Source organism: Numenius arquata, chromosome 2, assembly GCF_964106895.1.
Source record: "Numenius arquata chromosome 2, bNumArq3.hap1.1, whole genome shotgun sequence".
In the NCBI taxonomy this organism is placed as follows: Eukaryota; Metazoa; Chordata; class Aves; order Charadriiformes; family Scolopacidae; genus Numenius; species Numenius arquata.
Genome location: NC_133577.1, coordinates 88,440,863 through 88,457,266, shown reverse-complemented (window position 1 = coordinate 88,457,266; position 16,404 = coordinate 88,440,863). Strand labels below are relative to the sequence as shown.

At 35.0% G+C, this 16,404-nt stretch overlaps 1 protein-coding gene across 1 annotated transcript in view; it reads right to left on the bottom strand.

Moving 5' to 3' along the window:
- PPFIA2 (PTPRF interacting protein alpha 2) overlaps positions 1-16,404 on the bottom strand; it is a 340,732-nt gene that overhangs the window by 23,406 nt on the left and 300,922 nt on the right. The window contains exon 21 of the mRNA XM_074166889.1: positions 13,789-13,882. Coding sequence (XP_074022990.1) covers positions 13,789-13,882 — 94 coding nt within the window. The remainder of the gene's footprint in view (positions 1-13,788; positions 13,883-16,404) is intronic.

Genomic DNA, 16,404 nt, shown 5'->3' with positions numbered 1-16,404 from the left:
GGCCTTGAGGGTCACTGGCCTTCGTTGCTCGTGATAGTCTCCTCCTCCAAGCAGGACAGCAGCAACATGAGGTCTACAAGGAGATGGGTTTCAGGAACTTTTGGCCTATATCTTTTATTTGGCGTTAAATCCCTATGTGGCCCCAGGAACCCAGGTGCCTGCAGAAGAGGCGTTGGTACTTTAAGGTCTCACTTCCATTAAAAACTTACTTCCTTTATACTGGAATTATAAAGTACATATTTCTAGGGAGTCCTCTGTGACTTTGCAATATTTGAACTAGCCTGAGGCTTGGTGTGGAGGTTTAGCATTATTATAGTGCTTCTTAAACAAATACACTCTTCCAGAATAGGAAAGCACTTCTAATACTTCAGAGGCCATCTGGATCACAGAGCTAAAGGAAAATATAGTTGTGGGTACTGATTTCATTGAAGAAAATGGAGCCAGGCCAGAAATAGTATGCCCTGTATATATGCTATAGCCAAAGACTACAGTATGATAAACCTAATCCAAAGGGTCTTGGCATGTAGAAGTGTTTTGGTTTGAAAGTATTTTAGTATAAAGTTAAAATTCTTTACTCAGGCATGCACAGGGAATGCAGCCATCATAAGGCCTGTGCCTCACTTATTGATATGGAATACTAAAAGGATTTTTATAACATTTCTTTCCCTTAAAAAGAATTTTATGCTTCAGAACTTATACTTCCTTCCCTCAGATGTTTCATTTAAACTCCTCTCCAATATTAAAGTTTATTGAAGTGATATTTTACTTTTTGAACAGTATTTTTTGACTACTTTTTAATACACGTAGAAGATCTGCAGTACCTGAACCTTCAATTTCTAAACCAGAACTAAACTCAGAATTTCTGTTTTTTGACAGAGATATTCTTTAGTTGGCAGTCAAAGAATACTCTCGGCTTTTTGATAGGAAGTAGTACTATAGAAAAAAATCAGTTCTTTGCAAATAAGGTAAAGAGTCATGTAGGAAAAAAACATGTATCATTCTTTATGTGCAAATCATCAGAAATATTAATCTTGTGATCTGCCTACTTTGGAATATAATCTGAATATTTTAGAACAGCCTAAATGCACTGTTTTCTTGTTGGATAGTCACTGGCTTCGTGAATACAGAAGGTCCCCAAAGCCAAATATTTGGACTGCAGTTCAATTTTCCTTACAAAAAACAGACAACTGATCACAGAAGGAAGAAGAGACGAATACCCTAAAGCTCACCACTCCCTCTTCTTTCCATTACTAAGATAGGGTTTGGGGACTGTGAATAGCGTTGTACAGTTTCTCTAATTTGGAAGATGCTTTGCAAGGGAACACGGGAATTTCCTCCTCCTACGACTTTGTCAGAAGAGAACTACACGTTATTATGTGTCCACTTTGCATTGGTAAGGAGGTAGGGAATTAAAAATGTAGTTATTTCCATGCTTATTTAGTTTTTTGGCAACATATGAAAACCAGCTGATACGGAAGAATTGACATTCATTAGGCATTACTATAAATGCTATTATTTTGCAGATAAGGCTTTAAACCACTTACTATCACTGGAATGAATTCCAAATTAAAGCCGTATTTTTAAAGATAACATTATTCCTGAATAAAAATCTCTTCCTGGAGACGTTATGGGAGTAACTGCAATATGCTATTTAAAATATATCATTACCCTGAGCCTGGTTTTGCAAAGTCAGGAAATTTCATGAACATCAACTGCTTAGCGTTCATCCAAAATTTGAGAGACGCTTATATTTGTTTTAGAGAGAGTGCCTCATGAAGTGGGCTGTCTTCACTCTTTGATAAAAGACTGCAAAGAAAAATCATGTCATGTCAAGTTGTATCATGGAGCTGTGTGTCAGAGAAGCAGTGTTGCATGCCTAGCACTGACTTCTGATGTTTAATTCTCCCCAGAATTACTTCCTAACAATACTGCTACATCGGGCCATTTTCTTTAGGACCATTCTTCCAAAAGCCAGGTACAACTGCCCAAATCAACCTACAAAACTGAGAGCACAGCTGTCTCATACCATGGGGACTATGAATACTGCTATATCCCTCTAGACAGCAGAGGCAGAAGCAAAAGGAAGGGAGAAATGATAAGAGCAAAACTATGTTATTATCCTGCAAATTTTCTATTTCATATATATCCTTCCCTTGCACCAGGAAAATTCTAGCTCTGTATCAGCAGCCCTTAAAAACTCATTGCATAAAACTCAATGAAATTTATTAAAAATAAGAATAATCTTTAAATAGATTTTGTGTAGGAAGTTAACAAGATCTTGATTTAAAGCATCATTCAGTGACATTCAATTTTCTTTATTAAGATGAGGCTCCCTGCCATGAAGCAAACCAGAAATAACAGCTTAGGATTTCTGAATGCACATAATGCAAACACTCTGTGTAGTACACGGAGTCCAGACACTGTCTTGATGAAACTTGAACAATGTTTCAACACAGATCTTCATGTTTCTGCAAATAATAACATTTGCTCTGATAGTTCACATGAAAAGTCCTCAGGGATATTATATTGTGCATATTATAATGTCTCAGTTAAAATGTAAAGATAAATGTGAGATAAATTGAAAAGGAGGCATGGCAAAGTCCAGAGCCAAATCACATTTGTAAAATACAAGCAGAATCTATTAAAAATTTTGGCTAACGGGCAATTTACATCCTATGAAATGGCCTTTACTCATAGACATTTTCTCAAACAACTACCATATGAAAGTGTTTAACCTAACAGACCCTCTGATTATTATTATAATTACTGACACTATCATGGTTATTATCATGAATACTAAAATGTTTAGTATATCACAAAATATTATGCATGTTTGATGGTTTCTAGAAGAGAAATAGACAGATATCATAGACAAAATATGCTACATTCATCAGAATAATCCTATGATTTCAAGTTAAGGTTTAACACATCTGCCTCTCAAAAGCTAACATACTCATATTCAAAGACTCCAAAATTCAGGAGGGAGGATTTCTAATGAATTAAACTGGATTTGGATTTTATCTTCTCTGTTGTCATTTGCTAAATATTTAAGAGAGGTTAGAATCCTGCAGCTAAGGTCACTGTATGACAAAATAAGGTAGTTGAATTTGTATAAATCAATAATGATATTAAATGTTGAATAGGAAAGTAACAAATTACATTGCATCTATTTATTTTCTGCAAAACTATAAATGTTTTTAAAATAGGAAGTATAAAAAAAGAGACTCAAACTTGATATTGCCATATAATGCATATAATGCTGATTTAATTTAATCTGAAAGGATCCATCTGACTTAAAGACTGCATTAGTGAAAAACTGAGTCAGATCTTGTTTCAACTTTGGCACTTAAGTGACCTGGGTTTTAAATAATTTCAAAATCCTAATTCTTTCTCCTTTTTGATACTTGATATAATAGACGAAGAACAGCAGGCAAAACTTAATTTCCTTCTTTTACAAAATATTTTGTATCTAACTTTAAGAAGTTTTTAGGAAAAATGACTGAAATACAGTAATCAAGATGCAACTAATAAATTAAACTTTCTAAATCTATAAACCAAGGAAGTATAACTTTAAATTTAACAGCGTCCCTGATAAAACAGATTAGCAAAGCAGATTTAACAACACTGTAATTATTCTATACAGCTGTACATTTATACATTTCAAGTGTATAAAAAATGAAGGGCAGCATTCTTTCCTCTGAAGACATATATTAAACTAAGTGAAGCGTGTTCAGGAATCCTTAATACACACCCTACTAAATTAGAGCTGCTGAGAGCTACTATTAAAAAAATAATAAACCACCTATGAAATAAACAGACTTGCATAATACATAGCCTTGCAATCTTGTATGTACTGTACTACATTAGAGCCCCCCAGAGTTCCCAGCTTGATTAAATATTATGAAATCTATTTTCATAAAGCTATTTAATAATCACATATTCTAAATTAATGTGGTAATTCCTGTTCTCTTTCAGGTTTTGTCCCTACACCTTTATAAAGTTATAGTTTGTACATGCTTTGAAGAGATGAAATTTCCTCCCTAAATTCTAAAAATTATTCAAGAAAAAACATTTGTACAATAGATCAAAAGAGATGAAGATATTAAACTTGATATCAGGTTAACAATTAAAAAAAATCAAAACCAAACATAAAAAAAGTGAACTGGTGAAAAAGAAAATAGTAAAATTGTATGCACAAACATAATATTATTGTTCTACTGCACAGCATGAGGGTTCAAACAGAAAAAAGATAAATTTTGTACTCTGGATTACTAGAGTGTTTATAAGTCTGAGTCCTCTGTGATTTAACTAAACAGAATTTATGCCTTTACAGCTTTTGTTAATCTAGGCCTTTACTCTCACAAAATTTTTCACTGAAAAATTTTCTAATGTCTTTGTGATTCTGGGCTTTAGACCTTCCAAAATGTGTTCATTTAAAAAAAAATTGACAGGACAGCAGTTATCTCAAAGTAGTTAATCCATTATGTTAAGCGCTGCACGAGCAAGTGCTGGCCTTAATTTGTGTATGCTTTTGAGGTTTACCATTATTTTGAATACTTTGGAAGTTTTCATTTGGGTCAGTTTTATGCATAGATTTGTCACATAAGATTCACAGAAAAAAACAAAAAGAAATAAGAATAAAACATAGAAAATAAACATGGTGCTGAAAATGAATATGTTCAGCAGCCATGGTGTTTTAACTTACCCAGATATGCTTTTCATGAGATGGAGAGAGATGAATGGAAAAAAAAAAGCACATAAATGTTAATGAACATATAGTAGTCCATAAAAAAAAATAAATCATATGATAGATAAAATAATACCACCGTTATAATTATGGAAATCTTTCTAACTGGTCTCTGAATGCTTTAAAGAAGTTAAGTGTTCTTGTGAAGAACAGATTCATCTTTCAAAATGAGATTTTCATTTACTGATGTTGGCTATTTATTAGGTACCACTCAGCAGAGCGCATCTACCATCTACAATACATATGCATGCCAAAGATCTGTAAACACAGTGAATGTGAAATAGATTTTCAAATCAAAGCATTTGCCCAGATTTGAATAATTTCATAATGATTTTTGTGTAACACCAAAAATCCTGAAAATCCCAAACCTTTGGATTTAAGCAAATTACTATAGAGTCACAGTACAATTGAGTGGACTACAAACCAAGTTTTGCCTTTCTATGTGCATTAATATTTTCACAGAATCACAGAATTGCCTGGGTTGGAAGGGACCATAAGATCATCTAGTCCAACCTTAAAAAAAACCCCAAAAAACCAAAAAAACCACCACCAACACTAAACCATATTCCCGAGCACCATGTCAACAATTTTAGCAAAAATATCTTACAGTAATCATGAATTTCATAGAGTTGGGGGTTTTTGGTGTTTTTCTTTTTTTTATAAGTATGAAGATTTCATGCACATAGGTGACAAACAATTTTAATGGTTATTCATGCTGTATAGTATTTTAATTGGAGCAGCCATACTAATACTAGATTAGTAGCAATACTGGTATGAGTGATTTGCCCTCTAGGTAACCTATTCTTGCCAATATAATTGGTAACAGTATCTGTAGAAGAAAGCAGGGTGCCATTGCTTATAATGAAATTTCTTCAGCATCCCTTAATTGCCATCATAAAAGAAAATTATATGCCTGAATGAAACCCAGACATCTCAGAAAATTATATTTCTATTAACAAATGATTTACCGAGATATTAAAATGGTTGGTAGATATAGCTGTAGAAAACTTTGGGGTGAAAAGCCTTTGCTCTGATTAATTAAGAAGAAGTTGCAGACATTTCAGTGAGTTCAGAAGGGGCTGGTTTCAAGATCTTAAATTTTGTTCTCATGTGTGTGAGATCAGCAGAACAGCTGGGAGAGAGAAGAGAAAGCATGATACAGAAAAGCAAATGGAAACAAATGACAAATTCATACACAGAAGAAAGGAAAATTAAGGAAGGGAAGGTCAACAAAGGCATGCAATGTAAGTAAAGGACTAGAGAATTATTCAAACAGTTACCAAACCTGGTGGAAGTACCATTAGAATTGAATATGCATTTGTGATTTTGGGGTCAAAATCTCCATCATGCTCATTTCCTACTGCGCTAACTGGGAAGACTGACTTGAACACCCTTGCTGGAAAGGCTTTTAATTTTGGATCTTTCACAGTCTATTGAATCAGAAATCCAACTTCTTACATCTTCCCCTGTATACTCTTTTGTGTATGGGTAGATAGAAATAAACAGGGGGATTAATTGAAATGTGAGTAATTTTCTGGCAGCTTTACTGAGTTGGCAGTTTGCAGTCTCTTGGGGATAACTTATGAGACCTGAGGCCTTTCCAGTCTCCCCCATTATAGAAGCAGAGGATCAAGGACATCCCTTCACTTCCTGAGCATCTTGTCCGCAGAATAATAAAACAGAGCAGAAAAAAATGGATCTCTAAATTCTGGCTTTCACCTTTTCACAAGACAATCATTTTATCACCATTTTATCGAAGGGAGACAATGATTTGTTATATATATATTAAACTAAAAGACATGTAGATTTTTTTTCCTCTGCTGTGTTTTATCCATTCTTCTCTTAAGCCCTAATTCTACAGTTAATCTGAGAGGACATTTGCATCTGCTGGAGATCATAATTTAGAGAGCCAGCTGCACGCATGAGGGTAGATGCTTATATTTATCCAGAAATCCCAAATTGCAACGGATAGGCCTATACATGTAGATAAGGCAGGGACTGGGGCTTTATTCTGGTTTTGTTTAATTAAAACCTTGTAACTCATTGATACAAATATCCTTATCTTTTATGAAGAAAAGAATAAAAAAAGCTTGGCAAAGGATATAAATATTATTTTAAAAATACAAGATTAAAAAAATATATGACATAGATATAGAATATATAATTGTATCCATTTTTTCTGCCTCAGAATAATCTGATTAAGGTTTAATAATCCTCTGCAAGATAAACACCCATATATCCTTATATTTGCAATGCTAAAAAGGTTCCAAGTATCTGATGTAATAGCAAGATACATTTTTAACATTGCAAAAGCTTTGACTGGCTAACAATTTGCAAAGGTCTTCCAGTAAGTGTTAAAAATATTTGCTAAATGAATTAAGTTTAAAAAGATAATTCATCTTTATGTATGTCTCAAGGATTAGATACCGATTCAAGCAAGATAAAAACATAGTGGAGACACAGCAGACAATCCTTAACTGCATATCAGAACACTGAATAACTCTCCTTCCTCCACTGGAATGAGAAAAATAGAAAATAATAACTACAGAACATAGTATTCTTTGCTAGAAAGGAAGGAAGAACTAAAGATCTGTCTGAAAGCTACTAACAACATCACATAGTTTCTCCTAGATGAGGTAGGAAAGGAAGAAATTAAATGCAAAACTTGAATTTTTCCTAAAGATTCAGTAAATAAAGGATTGGGGGAAAAAAACCCCATAGTATTCTTAAGAGCTACTGTAAAAAAATAAATCATGTACATTTAGGATATAATGGTGTTCAATAAGCATTAAGTATATAGGAACATTAGATGGATGGCACTGAAAAAGACCTTAATTAATCCAATTGGATTCATTTTTTCAAAATGTGTGCAATTAAGAAAATAATTAGAAACAGCTATTTGCATACTGCAGAGGATAGAGATTATTTGTAGTCACAAATACACTATGTCAAATTTTAATTGCAGTTGCACACATAAAACCTAATTAAAGGGGCATTGTGTGGATTCAAAAGCAGCTAAATAACTACCGCATTTCAAACTCTTATTCCACAAAAAGATCTATCTAGAAATTTTTTCAAGTAGCTTGTTGACAGGGATCTAAAACTTCCATTTTCCTCAGGCAAATCTAAGTCCAAGTGTTCTGTTGTCATTTACTGATTTTATTTAAATGTGGTTTACCATAACATAAGGCCTATATTTTGTGACTTTTCTCTATCAGATCCCAATTTTTGAAGGATATATATGAATGAAAACCAACAAAAGGACTGAAGCATTATTAGCAATTTTTCAACTTATCAAAGGAATTTATCCACATTTATAATTCTTTTTTTCTTCTGGGTAGAAAGGAAGAAGACTCAATTAATACAACATGCTCTTCTGTTCATATATAAGGCTATGAATACTAAGATTTTCTTTTTACACCACAGTTTTACATATGAGAATTACCTCAGTCTTGATTTTACAAGGCTTTATTCATGTATGTAAGCATATATACATGTCCTGGCATATCAAGACTTTCCTGTAATTCTCTTGAAGGCAGGAGGCTATATCTGGCAAACAAAACCCCATACCTGTGGAGTAAGTCTCCCCAAAACAGGTTCATAGGAAAGAATGGTTTTACTTTGATTTTCCTTGGCAAATATAAACCTCACATCTTAAGCTTATGTGGAATTCATAGATTCTTGTCCAGTGTCACATCGAACAAAGAAAAAAATTAAGCTAAAGGTCTGCTCTTGACTCATCCTAACACCACGAGATGACTAGGAGTGACAGCAGTATGACACAGTGCAGTTAATTCATTGGCTATGAGGTAAGTTATGATTGTTATTTGAACACTCATATTAATATATTGGGGAATTTATCATCTTCTGTGACAGAATCCTGTCAGTATGCTCCAGTCCAGCTGTCTTGCATTGAAAGTTTTCTTCATGGAGATAATCTGTGTTTCGGATTGCTGAGGATGTGATGTCATAGGCTAATCTCAAACTGTACGAGCAGCACGCACAAGGTCAAATCAACCTCTGTGTGGCAATCTAGGACTATGTAGCGCTTAAATGTCTCTCAAACCTTGCCTTATGTTGGTGCCTTGCCCAGGATGAAATAAACACATCCTGTGAAATATCAGTGATTATGACCAACAATTACATACTTTTATGCAAACACAGAAGACATACATGTCTTGTCTGACTTCAGCATGCTTCCTTCTTCAGGCAGATGCTTATTTGCTGCAACATTGCTTATTGTTGCAGATAAAATCAAACTTTGCATTTGAAAAGGATATATATTACTGGCACTCAGAGCTATACTGCACTTTGAAAGACAAAGTGAAACTCTTTAGAGCTGTGTTTGCCACCAGTGAGGCTTTTGGGTAAGGATGATTTGATATCACCCCTGAGCAAAACTGTGGAGAAGCAGAATACAATTGATGTTCACTAGGATGGTTATAGCGAAAAGGGAAGCAAACACGGCTCTATTTGTTTATAAAATTTCAAGTTCTGAGGAGTTCCTTGTTAAAGAAGATTTATACATGGTATTTTAGTGTAAAGGACAGTGAAACATTTATAGAGCTTCTCTTAAGTGCCCTAATTTGCTACCTGAGTTGAGATCAGTGGGAACGTATTTTTAGGGGGAACACAACTTATTTGATTTTAGGCACAGTGCGCCTAAAATCTTTTTCTGAGGTATGAGTTTTCTTGTGGGACACATGCTGATCAACTTCTGCTGTCCCAGAGACAGCACCATATTATTGTTATTAATATTATTTTTGTGCACCACCATATTATTTGGTGCAAAAACACCCATGAAGGACGATGTTCTGGACAGTGGGGATAGCATATACACAGTCATAGAGAAATGGTAGCTGGAGTTTACTACAAAATTCAGAATTGGAAATTAGGTAACCATTTTTCACCGGGACACTGATTAATCACTAAAAAAAAAAAAAAATACTAAGAGAAAAAGCTCCATTCTTCATTTCAGTAGTGGGTGCCTTCTGGAGAGTATACCTTAACCAAATAAAATTTATGATTTAAATGAGTGCAAATTATTTGAATCACTAGAGGACTTGAATGTAATGGTTTCACAGAGGGTATCAGTGCCATTAATACTTTTAGTTCTAAATTCAGAGTTTTCTTGAAGAAGTTACTGATTAGGCAAACAGGCTCTGAGAGTCAGACAAAAGGCAGAAGACATTATATACAAAATATTAACAGCTTTTGTACAGACCAAGTGAAAAGCTACTTTAAATAATAAAAATGCAGTGCATTATTCTTTGTCACACTCCAACATGTCTTATTTTCACCAAACAATGGAATAACACCCTAAAGACTCTAAATACCCCTGACGTTCATTTTTTGATTTCTAGGCCTGCATGCTTAATTTACAAATAGTAAGACTTTAAAAGTTTAAATATTAACTAGAGCTTTCATATATTTAATGTCTGAGAGTAGACATCTATGGCTGAGTCAGGCAACTTAAGTTCATCTTTTCAGATGATTTTAAGGAACATGTTGGGTCTAATTTAAAAATTCTACACGGGTTCCTTAATTTCTCTTTGATGCCTTTGGAGAAAGACTTGTTCCTAATAAATCTACTGTAATAACCAAATGTTGGATGAACAAGTGTCTAGCTAGACACTATAAGTGTCTAGTATATCACTGAGACAAACTGTTAATTACATTTTAATGATACCTAAGTAGCCAATTGAAACTGAAAGAAATTTTACATCTAAATGGCATCTTCTAAGCAAGACGCACAAAAACTTTGAAATTTAGGTTAATGACACCATAATCACCAGAGAGAGAACTGGTCTCCAGAATTATAATATTCTCTCAGGAAACTTTCCAGAGTGAAATCTGTTTTTCACTCATCTAATCTATGTATGTAAATTGCCCTAAAATACTATCATACACTGTAGTGTGTTTGCAACTCCACGTGCTTGCTGCTCAGGGAGCAGGTGGCCAGGACACCTGGTGGACCATTAGTACCTACTGGCTGCAGCAGCTGACAATTTGAAACGTGCTTATTCATCTCTGGGGTAAGGGCATCCTTGCTAAATTAGCGATAAATTTGAATACATTCAAAAATGCAAAATTAGAAATGTAGTATTTTAAGGTATTTTTCAACTGAAAAAAATAACCATGGATAACATTTTAACGGGAATCTGTCCTTTTATAATAATTTCTATTCAATTTTAATTTACTACTTCAAAGCTAATTGAAAACTCTGGTGAAACTCATGAGTACTCGTCACAGCACTCATGTGTTGATCACATGACCTCTGGTTTCATGTCAGGGGGAGAATCCTTGCTTTCCTACAGCAGAACTACCATTGAACCGAAAGGGAAGTTCGCTGAGCTGTTAACAGGGCTGAAAGCCATTTCACTTTTCTTATGTATGTAAGAGAGAAACACAAGTTCAGTATATGGTATTGTTCCTGTTTTATAGAAAAGGGAATTGGCTCTAGGATCACTATTTTGAGTTTTTGTGGGGTTTTGATTTTGTTTTTTGTTTGTGTTTGTTTAAAGGAAGTGACAAAGCCAGCATACGTAAAGCTCTCCCAGACCTGGAATGTAATACAAAGGAGTGCTTCCCCACTTTAGCCCATCCTTTAACTATCCTTTTGGTGGGCCTGGTTCTCTTGGGGTTTTCTGTTCTAATCTAAACTAGCCATAGAAATCCTTATAAGGTGAAGTGCTTTGCTCTCTCTGTTCCAGCAATTGGACTCGCTGTCTCTGCAGAGTTTGTGGGGCAGTTTTACTATCATCATTAATGTTACACAGCATACTATTCTCATTTGCATTAGCCAGATTAGTAATCTTGCAGATACTGTGTGTATGTGAAGGCTCTACTTCCAGAGGAAATTATGCATGTTAAGTGTTGGCAAAAAAGAATCTGACCTATTGAGACAAACTTCTCATTTAAATGACTTTCTGGACTGTTTCAACTTAATACTTTCCAAGGTAAGACATGCAAATACATGATTGCATTTTTTTCCAAGGAACTGTTAATTCTCTTACTCCCTATTGATAACTTGGCACCCTAACGACTATCATAATTCAGTAGAATCTCATGTATATCTCTACACAAAAAGTTAATTTTTGCCATATTACAGTTCCTCTACAACTATATATGTATGTAAACTAGCAATGTATATTGCACTTTCTCTGATAGTAAATTAAGAGGAACCTTAAAAGCAGTTGTAATTATTCCAAACTATCACAAAATGAAAAGCTATGAAGACAGACAAATCTAAAGGAATGGGGGAAAAAATTAAAGATCTTAATGACATAGGTATATAACATATATTTAAGATAAATAGTGTATAGTTCAGAGGAGATGAATAGCCATAGTCCCAAAGGAAAGATTTCTTTCCTTCCAGCAGAGGACATTCTGATTATACCTAATCCATAAAGAACCAAGGACAGACAGACATAGGAGAAAAAAAGGAAAGACAAGCAGAAAGCATAGAGAAGTCTAATTGTGTGAGATTAGGCAGAAGTCTATAGCAGATTACCTGTGCACCTACTATTTCCAGACCCAAAACTTGGTAGGCACTCTCACATATGAAGTCATGTCATGTATGCAGTAGTATGTGTCAAGTCTTACATTATTTTATCTAGTTTAAAGAGCTAACATATGACAAAGTGAACAAAGTGAACACATTGGTCCTTTCGAAGTGATTTCAATACTGTGGTACCTTCAGTCCTCAGAGCTGGAAGATAAAATAGGGACTTCAAAAAAATAGGCTGCTGAAAATTCAATGATGTTCTTTACAAATCATAGAATCATGAACGGTAATGACAGCCTCAAAGATGCTTTCTAGATTTAGTAAAAAAGCATATTAATATACTCTTCACATCCATATATTTCTAAATGACTAATAAGTCACAAAAATGTATAGATAAGAAATACAGGGACAAGACTTATCAACTGCAATATCCCTGTGAATGTTACTGTGAGTTTCTTAATTGAATTTAAAATATTTCTTCTCTCTCAGCTAGCACAATGACTGCTTCTCTACCTTTAATTGATAAATTAAGGCTGATTTAAATGGAATAAATTTGTACATTACATGGATGTGTACATTGAAAGATGTTACATCGGGAGCTTGATATGAAAGCAGTGATTAAAAATATTCTACATATAAATTTAAAAAGAAGCTGAAACATTATCCCAAGATTCTTTGGATTAGAATTGCAAATTCTCTTGAAACTTTGCAAAGGAACACTAAAAGATTGAAAGAAACCTGGAAACCCCACAAATTTAGAAAATGAGGCTTTCAGAATCCAAATAAGAGCACTAAAGTTAATTGTTACGGACGAAAAATAAACCTGTTTGTTTACAGAATGAATTTGCAAAGTCATTTTTAAGTACCATCTTTTTTCTCTGACACCCTCTAATTACACAGGAACTGTGATGCTGCCAAGAGGTTTCTTTTGTGTTTGTAGCTTTATTTTAATAGTTCGCCTTAGCTCCTGGCAGCTGCTATGAATCAGTGTACTGGTTTTACAAGGAGGTGCACCAAAGACAGCATTAAATTATTATATAATTTGTGTGAACAAAAAGCTAGGTTGCCATTTGCTGGCAGGCAGAAAGAAAGTGAAGCTGCTAGGGTTTATGGGGAGCCTCTGACTTCTGTAGACAGAAATAATCATGTGTTCAATAGATAATGCAAGAAATCGTTTTTTCCCTTCTGAAAAAACCTATGTAGTGAGTCATTAAATGCCTCCCTACTTTTTAAGAATTGCACAGAAGGCAAAAGGCACGGAATTAACAACAATCTGAAATAGAAAATGTCTCTCTCATAAACCTATGTTCTTTCACAAATGAAACGATATTGTACAATTGAAAGACTCTAAATATTTTTCCCTATACTTTATATGCAGCTTTAAAAAATTCTACATTGGAAAAAGCCACGCTAAGTGCTAAACTGCTGCAGTAGATGGTCTTGCTTCTCATTACACGTCTGTGTAAAATCAACATAAAACCTGACATTTGAATCAAGTTTTAGCCAATGAAAGTCACATGAAAAAGGTACTCACTTTTTCTTTAGTCTTCTGTCCTTTTCTGCTTGGGTTCCAAGCTTGCCTAATCCCAGAGATTCCTGAGCTGCTGCTTCTGTTTCCATGTAACCTCCTGGAAAACAAAATAAACCAAACTCCACTGTATTTTCTCATAGCTCTTTCCCAGTTGTCTCCCTCTTCAACCCTATAATCCTCCTCCCACCCGCCACCATCACCTATGTTTGTTTCCTTAAGCCATGACATCTAGTATTTTTGAAGAACACCTGTCACCTATAGAAGTAAATGCTGCCAAGTGTTTACTACAGGGAAAAGAGTAGAAGCAGAGGGAAAAATTGTTTCTTCCTTGTGTTTAGCAGAAATGTATGAGAAGAGCACCCTGACCTTCTTTGCCTGTTTCTCTTTGCCTCCTAAGGCTCGGTCTCAAGGTCCTAAGCAAGCAATGCCCTCACCATTTTTTAATCTTAGTTGGGAAACGTAAAAATGAAAGTGCCTTCTCAAGAACTGTCTCATTATTGACATAATACAGCATCACAATGCCGTAAAACTAAATTCTTCATTATGCTTTCATAGAGAGTCTTAGACTCTTTGATGTCGTTATCCCTGCAAACTCCCAAGCCAGAGATGACACAAAGAATCTGTCAGAGAAGTAAAAAGCCTTCTATGTCTCCCTGGAGTTGTCTCATAGGCACTTAATCACTGTCAAAGGCATGGGAACGTGAATAAATTGCACAGTGACAAGGGAAGCTTGCGGTAAGTGAGGACATCTGGACCAAAATAAAATCCTATTATAAACTAAAGACATGACTGGTATTGTATGACCCATGTTGATCATACAATGTGTCCACTAACGTGACTTTCCTAGTGCAGAAGTGGAAAGATGCTCTGACTCTTATCGCTGCCTGGATTCAGGGAAGAAGGGACTAGCTCATGGCGCTGTCAGTACAGTCTCCTGGCTCTGGCTCCATGTTGTTCTGTCATTTGCACATGTATTTGTGCAGACAGAGGGACTGCAGCACTTCTTTGAAGGCTTTTTTCCTCCTGTGCTGCAATTCATAAATTATATAACTGGCACAAGAAGGAAGAGAGCAGTATGGTAAGTGCTGGTGCTTGACTCCATTTGGCAACAGCAACTTCTTATTTCTCAGCTAATGGACAGTGAGCAATTGTAGAGTGGACACTGGCATAATTAAGAAAGCACAGTATAAATGAAAAGATTTGTATTCTGGTTCATGAATTTTAACCATAAAATAATGCGTGTTATATAGTGAAATAGCACCCAGCCTTTTACAAGTCACATTTACATGCATCTCAATCAAGCAAGAACAAAGTCTACTGCCGTATCATGTTTAAGATGTTAAGTAAGAAAAGCCTGGGTTTAAGTTGTCCTTTCAAAGCAGGTGTAAGTTTTAACACTGCTGCTCATCTGGACAGAATTTTTCTCTATTAAAGAGGAGACTAGTGCAAGTCTCATGATGAGAATGATGCCTCCAATCAAAAATGCAGAAAACATGAGTGTATACTTTGCTTTACTTCACCTGCCGTTCAAAGTTTTACAAAATATCTCATAAAATTTTTCTCACTGAATCTGGAGTAACTTTTTAATTTAGCAAACTGCTGTATCGATATATCACACCCTTCTGAAAGAGCAGCTCGCAGTATGTCAGATAGAGATGGTATGTGTGCAGTGCAGTGCAATGAGGGACTATCCCAGACTGGAAAGTATTCTTGGCATAATGGACTTCACCACAAGACAAATACATCAGGCCCTTCAAATAACCCAAGGGACATTGTACCGGATGTGGTGATTGTGCCTGTCTGTATCTCAGGCATGCAGATGGCCATGAGAGATGTTTCCTAACAAGATGACCTTTGCATACACCATACAGATCAGCTCGCCTGGGCAGGGCTAAAAATCCCTGTAAATGTATCGATTGGTTTAGGGACTAGAATATTTAAAATGTAACATGGGAAAAATTTGTGTCTACCGTGGTATTCCCTAAGTGAGAGAAGACTGGATAAGCTTAAAATCAACCAACTAACTCACTCGTGCTCCCTGTAACATTCCTTTTTCCTTTTCCAACAATTTAAAGAAATCTTGAAGAATCTAGACATCTTGACTCTTGCTTCTAAGAAAGATCTCCTAAGTTATGAATTTGCCTTTGAACAATAACGCAAATTGTTTAGCAGAGACGGAAAAGAAGTGAATCATAAAATACAGAAACTCTGGAAAGTTTAGCAGTTGAAAACTAATAATTTCAGAGTTTTGCAGAGAACACAGAAGTGATAGCCGGGCTCTGTTAAGTTAGTGGTCAAACTTTGGAGGTTCCAATATTGCTTCTTAAATATGAGTATATATTACACGTGATTTTAGAGATATTATAGAATTACAGAAGTATTATGTGTACTTACAATGTGTAATATCACTGGGATCCTTTGTATCCTCTGCATTGACATGAACTTTTAAAGTGCTCCTTTAAGCATAATTGTGTGCATGTGCAAATATAAGAAAATGAATCAATGTTTCTGAGGCTCAATACTAAGTTTATTATCTCCTGAGTATTTGATGTGATATTGAAGAAAGTGTATTTTGCATATTCAAAAATATAAGCGGTATGTGTATCAAATTAGAATGTT